The sequence below is a fragment of the Rutidosis leptorrhynchoides genome, chromosome 4 (assembly GCF_046630445.1).
Source record: "Rutidosis leptorrhynchoides isolate AG116_Rl617_1_P2 chromosome 4, CSIRO_AGI_Rlap_v1, whole genome shotgun sequence".
Classification (NCBI taxonomy): Eukaryota; Viridiplantae; Streptophyta; class Magnoliopsida; order Asterales; family Asteraceae; genus Rutidosis; species Rutidosis leptorrhynchoides.
Window position 1 is genome coordinate 90657592 of NC_092336.1, and position 17359 is coordinate 90674950.

The window sequence follows — 17359 nt, forward strand, 5'->3', positions numbered from 1 at the left end:
ACGTTATCACATGGGTGTGTGATGTGGATTATATAACCCCAATGGCGAAGGGTTAATATTGTGAGTGGAATGATTATGCATATGTGTATATAATGTATTTACTTGTACGAGATTCGATGTGGGTTTAAGTTCGGGCGGTCGATACCACATCGGGTCAATATATGATATGGGTTTAAGTTCGGGCGTTCGATGCCATGTCATATATGTGTGTGGGCGTGTAGTGTGGGTTTAAAGTTCGGGCGTTCGATACCACATTACACGTGATGGGTGGGTTTAAAGTTCGGGCGATCGATACCACTCCGGGGTTAGTGTTATAATTTGTTGTGCACTAACGGTTGTTGGGAACACCAATGGGAAATTCGAAGTACCATTCCTTGTACTATTGGTTAACCATGGTTATTGTGTTGTAAGCATAAGCAAATTTATGTTATTCGAGATATATATATATATATATATATATATATATATATATATATATATATATATATATATTGTATACGTATAATGTTGTATTGTCGTGATGTAGCTAACCCTCTGGGTGTAGCTTATTGGCATTGTTTACATCGTCGTTGGTGAACTTATATTTTGTTGATGTATCTTTAGCTCGTTGCTTAGTGATCTTACGGTATGCTTAGACTAGCTTGCCTTTATGCTTGGATGCTCCAGTATGCGGTATTTGGTTATTTGTGTGGCGTGTCCATTTTATGCATATATATGTATGTAGTATATTCTCACTCACTAAGCGTTAGCTTACCCTCTCGTTGTTGATATTTTTATAGGTTCGCATGCTTGGTGGCTCGGGTAAGCTTGGGGATTAGAGATCTTGGCTAGGTTGCTTAGAAGATCTTGCTTTTGTATTCGATTAGGATTTGGGTAGCGTAGTCCCAAATCACCATGCTCGGTTTTGGTAGGAAACTAAACTAGTCGGGTCGTGTATGTCCGTTTGGACAATTAATCAATGTATTAAATGTTTTAAGGTTTATTAAACCTTCTGTTGTATTAAAGATGTTTATGGAAACACAATTGGGACCTAAAGTGTTATTTAAAGCATATTAAAAGGAAAAAATTTTATGGGCCGGTTTTAATACGGGTTGGGTCATTACAACACGACCATTACATAATGGTTTACAATAGAAATATATTACATCGACATATGTTTCTTGAATGCAGTTTTTACACAATATCATACAAACATGGACTCCAAATCTTGTCCTTATTTTAGTATGCAACAGCGGAAGCTCTTAATATTCACCTGAGAATAAACATGCTTTAAACGTCAACAAAAATGTTGGTGAGTTATAGGTTTATCCTATATATATCAAATCATAACAATAGACCACAAGATTTCATATTTCAATACACATCCCATACATAGAGATAAAAATCATTCATATGGTGAACACCTGGTAATCGACATTAACAAGATGCATATATAAGAATATCCCCATCATTCCGGGACACCCTTCGGATATGATATAAATTTCGAAGTACTAAAGCATCCGGTACTTTGGATGGGGTTTGTTAGGCCCAATAGATCTATCTTTAGGATTCGCGTCAATTAGGGTGTATGTTCCCTAATTCTTAGATTACCAGACTTAATAAAAAGGGGCATATTCGATTTCGATAATTCAACCATAGAATGTAGTTTCACGTACTTGTGTCTATTTTGTAAATCATTTATAAAACCTGCATGTATTCTCATCCCAAAAATATTAGATTTTAAAAGTGGGACTATAACTCACTTTCACAGATTTTTACTTAGTCGGGAAGTAAGACTTGGCCACTGGTCGATTCACGAACCTATAACAAATATGTACATATATATCAAAGTATGTTCAAAATATATTTACAACATTTTTAATACGTTTTACTGTTTTAAGTTTATTAAGTCAGCTGTCCTTGTTAGTAACCTACAACTAGTTGTCTATAATTAGATGTACAGAAATAAATCGATATATATTATCTTGAATCAATCCACGACCCAGTGTATACACGTCTCAGGCTAGATCACAACTCAAACTATATATATATTTGGAATCAACCTCAATCCTGTATAGCTAACTCCAACATTACTGCATATAGAGTGTCTATGGTTGTTCCAAATAATATATATACATGGGTCAATATGATATGTCAAAACATTTGCATACGTGTCTATGGTATCCCAAGATTACATAATATATTAGAATACATGTATAATACAATATAAGTTAGTTAGGATATGATTTGTATAGATTTGTTAAACATTTCCCGTAGCTAAAAAGATCAAAAATATCCAATCTTGTTTTACCCATAACTTCTTCATTTTAAATCCGTTTTGAGTTAATCAAATTGCTATGGTTTCATATTAAACTCTAATTTAAGAATCCAAACAGAAAAAGTATAGGTTTATAGTCAGAAATTTAAGTTATATGTCAATTACTAAAGAGGTAGTCATTTCCTTCGAAAGAACGACATCTTGATGACCATTTTGAAAAACATACTTTCACTTTGAGTTTAACCAAGATTTTTGGATATAGTTTCATGTTCATATGAAAAATCATTTTCCCATAGGAACAACTTTTAAATCAAAGTTTATCATAGTTTTTAATTGTCTAAACCAAAACAGCCCCCGGTTTCACTACGACGACGTATATCCGATTTTATGGTGTTCATCGTGTTTCCAGGTTTTAAATCATTAAGTTAGCATATCATATAGATATAGAACATATGTTTAGTTGATTTTAAAAGTTAAGTTAGAAGGATTAACTTTTGTTTGCGAACAAGTTTAGAATTAACTAAACTATGTTCTAGTGATTACAAGTTTAAACCTTCGAATAAGATAGCTTTATATGTATGAATCGAATGATGTTATGAACATCATTACTACCTCAATTTTTCTGGATAAAACTACTGGAAATGAAAAAAAATGGATCTAGCTTCAAAGGATCCTTGGATGGCTTGAAAGTTCTTGAAACAGAATCATGACACGAAAACAGTTCAAGTAAGATTTTCACTCGAAATAAGATTGTTATAGTTGTAGAAATTGAACCAAAGTTTGAATATGAATATTACCTTGAATTAGAAAGATAACCTACTGTAAATAACAAAGGTTCCTTGATCTTATATGATTACTTGGAATGGATTAGAAAGCTTGGAAGTAGACTTGCAAACTTGGAAGTATTCTTGATTTTTATGAAACTATACTTATGGAATTTATGAAGAACACTTAGAACTTGAAGATGGAACTTGAGAGAGATCAATTAGATGAAGAAAATTGAAGAATGAAAGTGTTTGTAGGTGTTTTTGGTCGTTGGTATATGGATTAGATATAAAGGATATGTAATTTTGTTTTCATGTAAATAAGTCATGAATGATTACTCATATTTTTGTAATTTTATGAGATATTTCGTGCTAGTTGCCAAATAATGGTTCCAACATGTGTTAGGTGACTCACATGGGCTGCTAAGAGCTGATAATTGGAGTGTATATACCAATAGTACATACATCTAAAAGCTGTGTATTGTACGAGTACGAATACGGGTGCATACGAGTAGAATTGTTGATGAAACTGAACGAGGATGTAATTGTAAGCATTTTTGTTAAGTAGAAGTACTTTGATATGTGTCTTGAAGTCTTTCAAAAGTGTAAGAATACATATCAAAACACAACATGTATATACATTCTAATGGAATCGTTAAGTCTTCGTTAGTCGTTACATGTAAGTGTTGTTTTGAAACCTTTAAGTTAACGATCTCAATTAATGTTGTTAACCCAATGTTTATTATATCAAATGAGATGTTAAATTATTATATTATCATGATATTATGATGTATGAATATCTCTTAATATGATATATACATTAAAATATCGTTACAACGATAATCGTTACATATAAGTCTCGTTTCGTAGTTCTTGAGTTAGTAGTCTTGTTTTTACATATGTAGTTCATTGTTAACACACTTAATGATATATTTAAATATCATTTTATCATGTTAAATATAGTGTATCAATATCTTAATATGATACATATATATTTAGTAGACGTTATCATAACGATAATCGTTATATATATCATTTCGAGTTTCTTAACTTAGTAATCTCATTTTTTATGTATATCACACATTGTTAATATACTTAGTGAGATACTTACTCATCATAATCTCATGTCAACCATATATATGTCTATATATACCACAACATGTAGTTTTTTACAATTTTGTAACGTTCGTGAATCGCCGGTCAACTTGGGTGATCAATTGTCTATATGCAACTTATTTCATTTAATCAAGTATTAACAAGTTTTATTGCTTAACACGTTGGAAACATTTAGTCATGTAAATATCAATCTCAATTAATATATATAAACATGAAAAAGTTCGGGTCACTACAATTCGGGTTAAGGTGCAAGAAGCAAGGTTGTTCATCTAGTCAACGACAACATTTTGGTGGTATTGGTAAGTCTCAACTCCGAATTTCATTTGGTTGAATTGATATTCAAGGTAGGGTTTGAGCTTATTTAATTGTGAAACCCGTTTAGATGACGAAGTGGGTTTATTGTGGCTAGTTATTTTGGATACTTGGCGGGTTTTGGGTTGGTTGACGTTTTGGCCATGATTAGGCTTTGATTTTGGGTGTAATCACTTAGTTTAGCGATTATGGAAGTATTGGAACCCATTTGGGTATGTTTGAAAGACTAGTTTTGAATTGGGTCAAAATTAGGGTTTATGTGTCAAATTGGGTAAGAGAAGCGTTTAACACTTGTGATTTGGTTTAATTGGTGTATTAGGGCTATTTTCACTTGTGTTAGTGATTATTGGTTAGTTTGGGCGTTTTTGAGACTTATGTCAAAATGGGTTGACGTTGATGGGTTAAAATTTGTGATGACACTAAATTGGATTAAATAGATGTTAAACGCTTTTGTTAAGTGTTAAATGGTGTGTTTGAATGAAAGTAATCATGGGAGGTAATTTTGGGTTAAAATGATATTTTAACATAAGTCAACCGTGGTCAAAAGCAATATGGGTCAATATTGCACGTGTTAGGTTTTTGGTGTAATTGGCGTTTGAAATAATTACTACCTAAGTAGTAATTTAGTGCTTATACCTCGGTTGGTCTAATTGGTGTCGTGTATAAATTGGGTTAGTTTGTACTCATTTGAATGGGTCGGAATTACCACCCGAAGTGGTAATTGGTGAAGTCCACCTTAGGTGTCTAAATGGTCAGATCGTGGAGGTAGGTATAAACCCTTGGTTAAGGGAGTTTGCGTCGAATTCTCTCGAAGGGAATGTATATTGATTATGTGTATACCTATATGCGTATTATAGGTAAAAGCTTGCTCGGTTGCGTTTGGAGGCGATTTACATACATGACTGTGCAGGCATTTCGAGGTGAGTGGAATAATTATGTGTGTACGTATATAATGTATTTATTTGTGTAGCGTGAAATGTGGGTTAGTCGCGGTGTTTAAGCCACCACATTGTCATGGGAGTGAGATTGTCGCGGTGTTCAAGACACCACTCATTAGTTTGATTGACACGTGGGATAGTCGCGGTGTTTAAGACACCACATTGTCATGGGGGTGAGTTAGTCGCGGTGTTTAAGACATCACCCGAGAAATTAGTAGTACGCGGTGTAAGTACACTAATGGATGTTATGAACTCCGACGGTCTTTCGTGAGTACCGTTCCCTTGTACGATTGGTTAACCATGGTTGTATGAAATTTTGTATTGGCATATTTAATTGTGAACTATATGCTATTGGTATTGCTAGCTTATTGTGAATTGCGGATATTAGTTATGCATAATGTTTGCATGGTTGTCGAATTGCTAGCATGTATGCGGTATTGTGTAAGTGATTGCAAGTAAGTAGATTATATATGTATATGTATAATTATTGCATTCACTAAGCTTTGTGCTTACCCCTCTCGTTGTTTACCTTTTATAGGTATCGTGATGCGGAGTTACCTAGTTGCTAGACTAGGATTGATAGACGTTGCTTAAGCTTGGAGGATTAGCTTTTGGAGAATTAAATGCGGGTTGGGGATTTGTTAGTCCCCGGAATTATGCTCTTGGTATCGGGTTGGGTTGTAGAGTCCTAATCCGTCAAAATATGTAAATGGGTCAAAATTGGCACTTTCGTGTAATTATGGGTCGTTGGAGTCCCAAGGGTCGTAATGTACTTTTGACGATTAAAACTCGGATTATTTAATGTTTTGAAAGTGTTGGATTTGGTTTGGGGATTTGTGAATCTCGGTTTGGGCGAAACGGTTTGTTATGTTTTAAAATAGGCTGCAGTGTTTTTCCCAGCTTTAGCGCGCGCCGCGCGTAGGCCTGCGCGCCGCGCAAATGGCCGTATGCTGGTAATTAGTTTTGTTGTCAACTACTGACCTTGTTTCATGTTGTAAAGCGCGCCGCGCACTCAAATGCGCACCGCGCATTTGGTCTGGCTAAAATGATGCTGTTGTTTTTAAAAAAGAAAAAAAAGGTCGTGGTTTCTCGTGTTACGTTTTGGGGTTGTTACAAACCAAACGGCAAAAGCAGACAACTAATATGTTAAACCGAACAAACAACAAACCACTTAAAAGGTGAGTAACAGTTAACATTGCTAGCTAATATAAACAAGGCTAAACTCTTAAACCCTAAACTCCGGAAACACTTATACCATTCACGACAAAACACCGAACCATTAGGGAAACGTCGTAGGCCGCTGCATCCTCGAAATCATAGAACATAAACAATCAGACCGCATCGAGCCTTCACAAACCACCACGATGATCAGACCTCCAATGAAGTGGCGTAGGCATGACAACACCATAATTATTAGGGTGGTGGAACTTTAGAGGGTGAGAGGTTTTCAAAATTTAAAGAGAGCAATTTTTAATTATTATATTTTATATTATTTATATAAAATTTAGTTTCACTAATACATCTTAACTTGTGCCCCTAAGGTATAAATTAAATTATCCCTTACAAATTTTAAGAATTAGAATACAAATTATATATTATAAATATAAATATAAATAAACAAAAAAATCGAAGGAAAAACTAAACATATACAAAGAAGAGAGACGAAACTCGGGCCCAAATTAAACAACAAAAATCGAAGAGCCGAGCCCATCAACTAAACTAAACTACAACCGAACAAAAGAACAAAACCCCCCACCAAGCAAAGCCAGCAAAGCAAAGACAGCTAACCAAAGACAACAAACGAGCAAAAACATAAACACATACAAAATAATCACCCAACGAACAAAACCAAACAAGTCAAACACCATCTAAGAAGCAACTTTTCAATTCGGCCAAGTTGACCTTAGTCTTTTTCGAGTTAGCTTTAAACTTCGAGTTAATCAATTTATCTTGTACTTTAAAAAGCATCGAAATTCTTCGTAACCTTTTCAAAAAACCGAATGAAAAATTCACATCCTACTTGCCCTTGCCATCACCGCCTTTAAAATTGATTTGAATTGAATTAAAACTTACTACCGAACGACCGTTAAATTGAATCAAACGAACATCTGTCAATTAAACCATGATACATAGCACGTGATACCGACTATATGTAGGGGTGTTCGTTCAGTCGGTTTTTGGTTTAATTGGTGTAATCGGTTTGGTTAAATCGGGTTTTCAGAAAAAATTTTGAGAACCAATAACCGATCCAAATTTGATAAAACCAAACCAATCCAACCAAATAAAAATCCCGATTTGGTTCGGTTCACTATTAAACCAAATTAAAAACTCAAAGAACTAACAATTGATCAACATGTCTGCTAAATAAACATTAACACTCACACACTGTTGTAAACGGCGTCCGTTGCTTCCGTTTCGACGCCCGTTGCGGCGTTTTGGTGACTAAACCGTTTCGACCCCGTCCCGTTTTCTTATAAGCCGGTCAACGGTCAAAAGTCAGGTCAAATTCAGGAAAAATTAGGTCAACGCCGATCAAAAGTCAGAAATTCTGTTAAAATCAGTCATAAGTCGGTCAAATCAATCAAAATTGGCTTAATTTAGTATTCTATTTTGTATTATATTAACGCTAATAGCAATTATATGTACAAACTTGTCAACGAAGGTTTTTTAGCTCTATAATATGTGTAAATATATATTTATATATATAAAAGTCAACATTAGTCAACATCCGTTTCGACCCCGTCTCGGCCCCGTTTTTACCGTTGCGACGTTTTGAGGTAGCTACCGTTTCGGCCCCGTCTCGCGTCTTTTTCAACCCTCACACTAGACTAATATAAATCACTTATTCGTATTTCTTGATGAAACAATATACACTATTAATTAGTTTTCTTATTCTACATATTTATTAAATAGTTTTCATATATTTTACATAATTTTTAAATAGTTTTCATATATACTGCATTTGATATGATAGAATTGGTTTGGGCTATAATTAGTAACACTGATTTCATCAATAGCTTTATTCTTTATAATATAGAATTTATAGAATTGAGTTAGTGTTAGCGATCATATTCTTGTTCTTTGATGACATGTTTGGTTAGGATATTATCATACATATGCAAGAAATCGTGCTCCGTACATGTATAATATATAATTTCAAGTTTATCGTAGAACAAAAAGTTTTATATAGGTTATAGTAAAAATTTAAGAATATACGTAATAAAACATTAATTATTGTGAAAGTTCGGTTTTTCGGGTTAAAACCGTGTTTATATTTTTAAATCAAAAACCAATCCAGAAACCACTTTAAAATTCAGGTGCCACCAAAAAACCAAACCAAATCTAAATAAGCCGAACCCATTTCATCCAAAACATTTGGATCGGTTAATTTTTCAGGTTGAACCATTTAATTAACACCCCCTAAGTATATGCATTGCCCAATCCACCTTACGATATCATTCCTACATCAGCCTTAGCAACGGCCCTACATAATCTCAAACTAACAAATTAGGGTTCTTCATCTCATCCGTTTAAACCCTAATTTCCCAAATTCTTACTAATCGCTACGCCTTTGATTCCCAAAACCTAGGGTTATCAATACGAACATCCCCAATTACATACTTTCTCAACAATTTATACTTGCTATTCATATTATCGTGTAATGATCACCCGTTGACATTAACAATGGATTTCGATGGAGGAAAACGAGTCTTTAATCGATTAGGTCCAGCTCAACAACAAAACGATAATCGAAACCAGAAGGTATGTTATCGTTGGAGAGCTGGAAACTGTAATCGATTTCCGTGCCCTTTTTTACACCGGGAATTATCGGCGCCGGTTAATGGAACGACGTCGTCTAAACGGCCTTACGGTGGCGGTTTTGCGATGGATGATCAACGATCAACGGGGGCACGGCGTGGCGGTGGTAATACGTGGGGACGTGGTGGTGGTAGAGGCAATGGTATAAATAATGAATTTAGTAAAATTAATAATAATAGTGTCAATAAGAAAGAGAAGATATGTAATTTTTGGGTGAAAGGAAATTGTAGTTTTGGAGATAAATGCAGGTATATACATTCATGGTCTACTGGTTGTTTTGGTATGTTGACTCATCTTGAAGGTCACCAGAAGGTATATATGTGATTGTATGCGTATGTGTGTATATATTTCATATTAAATTTGATATCCTTTGTTGCTTTTGATTTTAACAATAATAGTAGTGTTTTTGTTGGTTAATATGACAGATTGTGAGTGGTATCACGTTACCGGTTGGGTCAGATAAGTTGTATACAGGGAGTAAAGATGAGACTGTGAGGGTTTGGGATTGCCAGTCTGGACAGGTTGTTACATGTATACCTGATTATGTATATTTGATAGGGCAGAGTAACTGAATTTTACTTTTTGCATTGTATAGTATTGTTATTTGATCTAATAAAGATTGACAAGATAAAGGTTTGTGGATTTTAATATATATTGTGGTTTTTTGGTTGTTGTAGTGTGCAGGGGTTATTAACGTTGGTGGCGAAGTAGGCTGTATGCTTAGTGAAGGTCCTTGGATGTTTGTTGGCTTACCAAATCTAGTCAAGGTAATTTTGGAGTCAACTCTAAAGTAACTCGTTTTCTCATGTTTATGCCTTAATTTGATGTTTTAATTGTTTTGCTACATCATTTTAGGCATGGAATGTGCAAACGAATGCAGAGCTGAGTCTTAGTGGACCTGTTGGGCAAGTATATTCTTTGGTTGCAGGCAGCGATTTACTTTTTGCGGGTATACAGGTACTTTATCCCGAAAATGTTTCCGGTTCTTGTTATCTTTAGCTTACTCATTCAGTTCGCATAGGTTACATTTGTTATTTTGGTTAAAAAAATTATAAATAAATTAGCTGTAGTTGTGTCTTGTTTTATTATACTTGCCGTTGGTTTGAAATTATTATTGTTGATGAAGGATGGGAATATATTGGCTTGGAAATATAATACGGTCACAAACTGCTTTGAACCAGCTGCTTCACTTCAAGGGCACAAATCGGCTGTTGTGACACTAGTCGTTGGAGCCAATAGATTGTACTCTGGTTCGATGGACAATTCTATACGAGTGAGTTCATGTTTACATGGTATCTTGTTATGATTTTCCTTATGTATTATGTTTTATGAGGGCAATTACATTTTTGAGTTGGTTTAATGTATTAGAGGTAGCAAGTTTTCTCGTTTTTGGTTATAAAGGTTGATATGGGTAATACTAGTGTCTAACGGGAATGGGTCAAAGTCACCCAAAGTTCATTTAAAATTTTCAGAACCTTCTAGTTATTTATCTTCTGAAAATAAGATTGTTATTGTAACAATAAAGTTGTTTGTAGTCATATCTAATTCATAATTACGAGTTTACGACATTAAATGTAAACTTAATTGACTAAAAAGAGAAATGCTTTAGCGAAGTACAAGTCAGGATATACTTTGTTTTTAACATGTCAAATATTTGGCCAAATTGGAATGGGAGCATTTGGAAAACTCATCTTACGTCACACAATGTGTACTTCGAATGCATAAAACGACCTACGTTACTTATCTAAAAACTTCGGTGTCATTTTTTAATTTATTTCTTTAAATATGTGTAACACATTGGTTATTTACCGAACTCAAAAAGATGTGTGTTTGTGTGAATCGAGCAGAAACAATTTTGCACTGTACTAGAAAGTTATCCATATGAACCATTGCCTGCCCTGCCCATATTACCACCTCTACTTGCTCCTAACTAGCATTTTATCTTTTGTTCTTTTTTTGTTGTTTTTTTAGTTCTTGACTTTTTTATTTGCATAACTTGGTTTCAGGTCTGGAACCTTGAGAATTTACGGTGTCTACAGACGTTGACAGACCATACATCTGTTGTTATGTCTGTTCTTTGTTGGGATCAGTATCTTTTATCATGCTCGCTGGATAAAACTATCAAGGTTTGTGCCATCTTATTATAATCAGTGAACAAGGCTCATATTCTTTCTTCTAATTACTAATCTCTTTCGTATGCATACAGGTGTGGGCAGCAACAGACAGTGGGAACTTGGAAGTAACTTACACACATAGCGAGGAACATGTATGCTACCAAACTTTTATTAGCTCGAGACTGATTGCATATGCGATGTTGTTTATATTCCTTGTTGTATCATGTAACGAATTTTCTATTGGATACTTCAATATTGCATGTCTTTGGTATGGAGTATTAGCTTTCAAGTCATCTTGTTTATATATGAATTGTGCGTATATAAAGCCTTAGTACTATTTTTTGTATCGTTAGCATGCAATTTTTGCTTTGTTTGGCACTAAGATAGGAACTGATACGGTTTAAACCAACCAACCAACTGTATGTTTTTCTGTCCTTATTAGAACAATTAGTAGTTTTATTGTTTGATTAAGTATCTAGTTCTGCTTAATTATTTTATAATTTTAATCACTAACTAACTATATTATGTAAAGGTTGCTTTAAGTGAATTTCATCATCACCGACTGAACACTGTCTTTTCACATCAGCTATAAGCCTATAACTATAACTGATTTTTAAAGATGCTAACAAGTGTGTATGGTTACAAAGTTGTTAATTGCGTTTTTTTCCTTTTTGATGTAGGGTTTGCTCGCTTTATGTGGGATGCATGACTTAGAATCCAAGCCTGTATTGTTGTGCTCTTGTAATGACAACTCTGTTCGTGCTTATGATTTGCCATCGTAAGCGTTTCATCATTTTTCTATTTAAAGCTTGGTAAATAGTAAACACCATCATTATTACTGATTCACATAACCGATTTACTTATAAATTAGACTGATTCCGTTTATGTTTCATCTCTATCTCTATCTCTATCCTGTTAACATGTTAAACAAAAAAAATCTCAAAAATTTACTTTTAAAGCTTTATAGTTTTAAAAGTTTTTGACTTTGTAATCATTACGGTAGAAGGGTTTCTCCATAAAATTTTACTCTAAAGAATCAAACAATCAGACACTAAAAATCGAGTAATCATATCTTTAACTCCCATTATGTCTTAATATATTTAAAAACTGGACCATAGATATCTAAAGAAAAAACTAACTCTATCCAATCATCCTAATTCAATTACTGTCTTGTTTGTATATTAGGTTTGCCGAAAGGGGGAAGATATTTGCAAAAGAAGAGATACGATCTATACACGGTGGGCCTAATATTTTTTTTACGGGAGATGGAACCGGAGAGGTTAGAGTTTGGCAGTGGTTGGCTAACCAATCTGCCACCTCAGCTTGATTAAATAAGATAATCTTTTAATCTGTAGACGACGACAATTATATATACTTTTTTCCCTGGAGATGTAACTGGCGACGGAGTTGGACTGTCGTGTTTCAGCTTCAGGACCCTCTCCATGAGTGTGCAACTAGTGCGGTTAATATCTATCGTTATAAAATTTGTATTATTTTTTGGAATGCCTTCTATTAGTTGTCATAGTAATAATTGTTAACATTTATTCTTATTTTAGCCCCTAATATTGCATGCCTTTGTAACTTTTTTCTTCTCAGTTAAAGATCAAATTGTTGTTCAGTAAAAAATCTCATGATAGCTTCGTGCAAAATGTAATAGTGGAAGCGCGATCTTCGTAATTTATGTGGTTTCGAGTGTTGAGTGATCTTTGCTTTTATGTATATACATTCTTCGCTTGAAAATGGCGTGAGGCTTTTAATCTCTCTCTTCTTAAATTCCACTGGCGATTTTATTAACAGCCCGGACTCTCTTTGGGCTACGCTTCTATAAGCAATTTATGGTCCAAATGTGGGTTCAGATGAAAGGGGGTTGTATGACAAACGGGTTATGGAGTGACATCTTTAGAACCATTAAATCTTTATATCCGAATGGCTTTATTTTTAACTAGGAAGTGGTTCGGAGGGCCCACTTCGTTGGGTCCAGGAAAAAAATTCATAAAAAAAGATAAATAAAAATTCAAAAAAAGACGAAATAAATGATGTGACGCTGACATCATCCGGTGGTTACTATTCATTCCTCATGGCTATTACGGAAATGGATCTTCTACAAGATATCGGAAAGATCTTTGATGCGGTTCAATCTATTATTTCGCCTTGAATCTGATCTTAATTGCTTGATATCACATCGATATAATGATGCAGATTGGACCTGGATCTGGCAGCGTACTCCTTGTAGCATTTGTGAGTTAGTTTGAAGGACGAGAATTTATCTTGATTGCTGCTTTCTTCCTTCGTCTTATCGCACAACTCGATGGTGCAAATATCTTTGGCGAAAGGTAAATATATATTTGTTTGAAGACTCCTCTTAAATCGTCTTCCTACTAGTTATAAGAATCTTCAAATGAGATCATGATCTATGATGAAAATAATATCGAGTATAGACGGTTGGATCATGTGGGATTCATTAGAAAAAATTAGTATTTCGCACAAAGTGTTCGATAAATTAGCTGATTAATGCGCTAACGAAACTACAACACGCCAACACTGAAACGAAGACACCTTTAGTTCAAATCTACGGTCCACGAATCAGGTTTGATAGTGGGCTGGCGTTGGCTTTCAATTTGAATGATTATGGGCGTTTGTAGCTCGGTTTTTGGATGCTGATTATGTTGAAAAGGATCGATTGAGGTATACTGCTTGAAACCGATAAACAATTGTAGTAAACCATTGTTAAAAACCTTCATTTGTATTCTAAAAGTTGAAGAACTAACATAATTGAAGTGCTAAAATTGCTGAAGAACATGGAACGACTTCGTATTTGGTTACTTATAATTGATGTTGAAACATCTAGACACACAACTTCATAACGAAATTTCGACTCAACATGATTATAAGTTCAAGATTCTATTTTCGAACGATAAATTGCGTATAAAGGGAGTCCATTGTCCATGTGAAGTGTGAACATGGTTCTATATGTAGCTTCCTTACTTTCATCCACCAGTTGAAACTTGAAAAAGAAAACAAGAAAAGCTGCTATCATCTTCATCTGTCTGTATGCAAATTCTTTGCCTAAGCATATCCTTGGTCCACCCTAAACAAACAAATTCGGATTTAACTAAAACGGGCTTATTGATCGAGCTCGTGAGAGTAGTAAAATTCAATTTCTACTTACTTGAAATGCCGGAAACTTGAATGGACTTTCAGGCTTAAAAACACCATCATGGAGCCATCTTTCGGGTCGAAATACGTCTGCATCTTCTCCCCAAATGTATGTCATTCTTCCCATTGGATAAGGCATATAGTTAACACCGTCTCCTTTTTTTATTTTAAAACCATCTGGTAGAATATCATCTTTTTCTGCACATTTTCCATTCTGAACAACCAATTTTAATAGAATTAGATGTGGCAATTTCACCAAATCTGATTACAAATTGGTGAAATTGATTTGCATTATCTCAAACTAGTCAAATGAAAATTGGATACAATGGAAAAAGTCAAACAAGTTCTCCAAAGTTCGTTTTAAATGCATATAACCTTCAAAACTGTATCTCTATATTATTTTCATTGAGATAGCATTGATATTTGGATTTTTCTAACGACAACCTTTAAGGGTACCATTAATGTACATTAATATGTTGTACATTGCGGTTAATATTGACTTTTAATGACAGTTATTGACATGTATAAGTTTTTTGTGCATGTTAACGACAACCTAAGGGCTGTCGTTAGAATTTTATTGTTATTTATAAAAAAAATTATAGAATGAAATAAGGTGTTTGTAAGTCGATCCATTATAAAATAACTCAGTTTGACAATGACCATGTTTAGAGATATGACCCAAACCCGCCTATCTTGACACCTTTAAGAACAAATCTAGTCCCACATGCTCAATGTTACCAGAGGAACGGGAGGATAGAGTCTGAGAGTCTCGGTTAAAGTTGCATGAAGGTAATGCATTTTGTCTAGGGACGTTTCTGTTAACTCGAGTGAGAACGCATCGATAGAACGTGTATACTCGGCTCCAGTGGCTTCTTTTACTTCAAGAGCAACTTTTTCTTGAATCGAAGTGTGCTTACAAAGTACATAAAAGAACCAAGTGAGCGTGTTTGCTGATGTACCCTTCCCAGCACTGATGAAACTAAGTACAATGTCTCTCAAGTACTGATCGCTCAACTTTACGGGATTAATCTCGCTTTCGGTCATGAATCTTGATACCAAGTCGTCTTTACCTCCCTGTTTTCGGAAGAAGAAAAAAACCTCGAGTCGTGCCAAGATAAAACTTCTTAAAAAATTAGGATTATTCTAACAACAGCCTTAAGGGTTGACGTTAACGTGCATCAAAGTGTAGTACAAAGCAGTTACATATTGCCTTTAATGTAGCGGTTATTGAAATGTACAATAATTTTATGCACGTTAACGACAACCCTGAGTGTTGTCATTAGAAAAAAATTCAAGTTTTTATTATAAATATTGGGCAACTCAAAAGAAGTGTTTGGTAAACACTTTCCGGCCTAAGTTATTTAGCTATTTGATCTCTTATGAATAATTAGTATGTCAAATATGATTACCAATGTGCTCGTTTATAGGAGGGTTTCCTTGCTTACCCCCAAAAAAAAATATGATTACCAATAATATTCTTAATATGATTTAACAAGTTTAATGCATGCACACTACACTTATGTGACTTCAGCGTGTAAAAAAAGTTTCATAACAAGTTAAACTTTTTTACTTCACCGATATGAAACGTATAAGAATATCTTTAATTGGGAGATCATACTCACATCAAGTTTTTTGCTTTTCATCTGATTCCTTTTTTGTTGTATTAATTCGTACACAAAGCTATCGATCACTTTTACGTTTTTCTTTAGAGCAGCTTCTGATCCAATGTTAAAATACCTTTTAACCCTCCATAACAAATCAACAAATCGCCTGAAGATGATGGCAGCTGACTCCTCAAATGCTGTCATAAATCGATTACTAACTTCATCTGTACCAGATAAAGTATCAAGATCAAACCCAAATCCCACCTTGAATATCGAATCTAAAGTGGATTTCATCAAAGGATCCTGTAAAATTAAACAAAGCTATGATCTTGCTACAGCTTCATCAAATTCTTAGAGTGGCAACTTTGACCCGTTTACTTATGACCTGATTTGGGTTGTTTTAAATACCTGTAGAGAAATAATTTCATTATGAACAACTGATTCTGAAATCTTTTTCACCAGTTTAGCAGTGTTGAACCTGAAAACTGAAGTACTAAAATCTCTAAGATTCTTAGTTGAAAACTCATAACTTGCAAGCTTTCGTTGATGACGCCACATATCTCCATCTGCTGCAAAAATCCCATTACCGAAAAGATCTCCCATTATCCCTTTATTTATATCTCCCTGTAAACACCAAATTAAGATACAAATAAATAAATATTTCAGTTAATTATATGTCACTCAAAAAGAGCTAACACCAACCATAATATACCTTGGGGTAGTTCGAAAAGTTGGATTTAAGAATGTGTTCAACGTTAATCGGATCAGCAACATATACTTGACTGTGTGTAAGTGTGATAAAACGAAAAGTGTGGTGTTTCCTTGCAATCAATGTCATATAGTCGAAAATATGGTTAAAGTGTATCAGCACACTGAAAACCGAGCCTACTAAGGGTGGCCGATGATCATTAGATATAAATTCTTTGAAGTATAGTACTACAAAAGACAAGAGTACAATCACAAATAATATTATGAGGTTAATAAGTAATAGCATGAAGGTTGTTGAAAAATAACTGCTTGTGGCGAGGAACAAAATGGTGGAAATCAAAAAGAGAGTTTTCATGTAAGAAATTTGAGTAAACACTTTTGGTTGAAAAACATATGAATGGGAAGTAGACTGTCTTAAGGACTTGAGATCGAGTTCATATATTATGATATTATTTCTTTTAGATTCTTACTTTTGGATTTTAATAAAATAACAAACCACCTAATCAACAATGTTATTATTCGTAACAACCAATGCCAATCCAACATAGGTTGCCAACATTTTGACATTATG

General features: G+C 34.3%; 2 protein-coding genes across 2 annotated transcripts; one reads left to right on the forward strand and one right to left on the reverse strand.

Annotated features, from left to right (window-relative positions):
* Positions 1–8818: 8818 nt before the first annotated feature.
* LOC139840043 (zinc finger CCCH domain-containing protein 48-like) lies at positions 8819–12953 on the forward strand. The gene is made up of 9 exons (XM_071830266.1): positions 8819–9518; positions 9632–9727; positions 9884–9973; positions 10062–10163; positions 10333–10479; positions 11213–11332; positions 11413–11472; positions 12001–12098; positions 12506–12953. Exons 1-9 carry the CDS (start codon positions 9072–9074, stop codon positions 12645–12647), a joined length of 1302 nt encoding a protein of 433 aa, XP_071686367.1. The 5' UTR covers positions 8819–9071; the 3' UTR covers positions 12648–12953.
* A 1168-nt stretch (positions 12954–14121) lies between these two features.
* Positions 14122–17143, reverse strand: LOC139839922 (cytochrome P450 704C1-like). Its single transcript, XM_071830136.1, has 6 exons — positions 16793–17143; positions 16489–16704; positions 16099–16383; positions 15215–15550; positions 14490–14690; positions 14122–14408 (listed from the first exon to the last, which is right to left on the reverse strand). The coding sequence occupies exons 1-6, from the start codon at positions 17141–17143 to the stop codon at positions 14214–14216; spliced, it is 1584 nt and encodes a 527-aa protein (XP_071686237.1). The 3' UTR covers positions 14122–14213.
* Between the last annotated feature and the right edge of the window lie 216 nt (positions 17144–17359).

Excerpts from the sequence above, each read along its gene's own strand:
- LOC139840043 (XM_071830266.1), top strand. The coding sequence starts at position 9,072 with ATGGATTTCGATGGAGGAAAACGAGTCTTTAATCGATTAGGTCCAGCT. Across the intron at positions 10,480-11,212 it reads CGATGGACAATTCTATACGA|GTCTGGAACCTTGAGAATTT; the intron begins GTGAGTTCATGT and ends ACTTGGTTTCAG. Across the intron at positions 11,333-11,412 it reads CGCTGGATAAAACTATCAAG|GTGTGGGCAGCAACAGACAG; the intron begins GTTTGTGCCATC and ends GTATGCATACAG.
- LOC139839922 (XM_071830136.1), bottom strand. The coding sequence starts at position 17,143 with ATGAAAACTCTCTTTTTGATTTCCACCATTTTGTTCCTCGCCACAAGC. Across the intron at positions 16,705-16,792 it reads ACTTTTCGAACTACCCCAAG|GGAGATATAAATAAAGGGAT; the intron begins GTATATTATGGT and ends TGGTGTTTACAG. Across the intron at positions 16,384-16,488 it reads ATGAAATTATTTCTCTACAG|GATCCTTTGATGAAATCCAC; the intron begins GTATTTAAAACA and ends TTAATTTTACAG.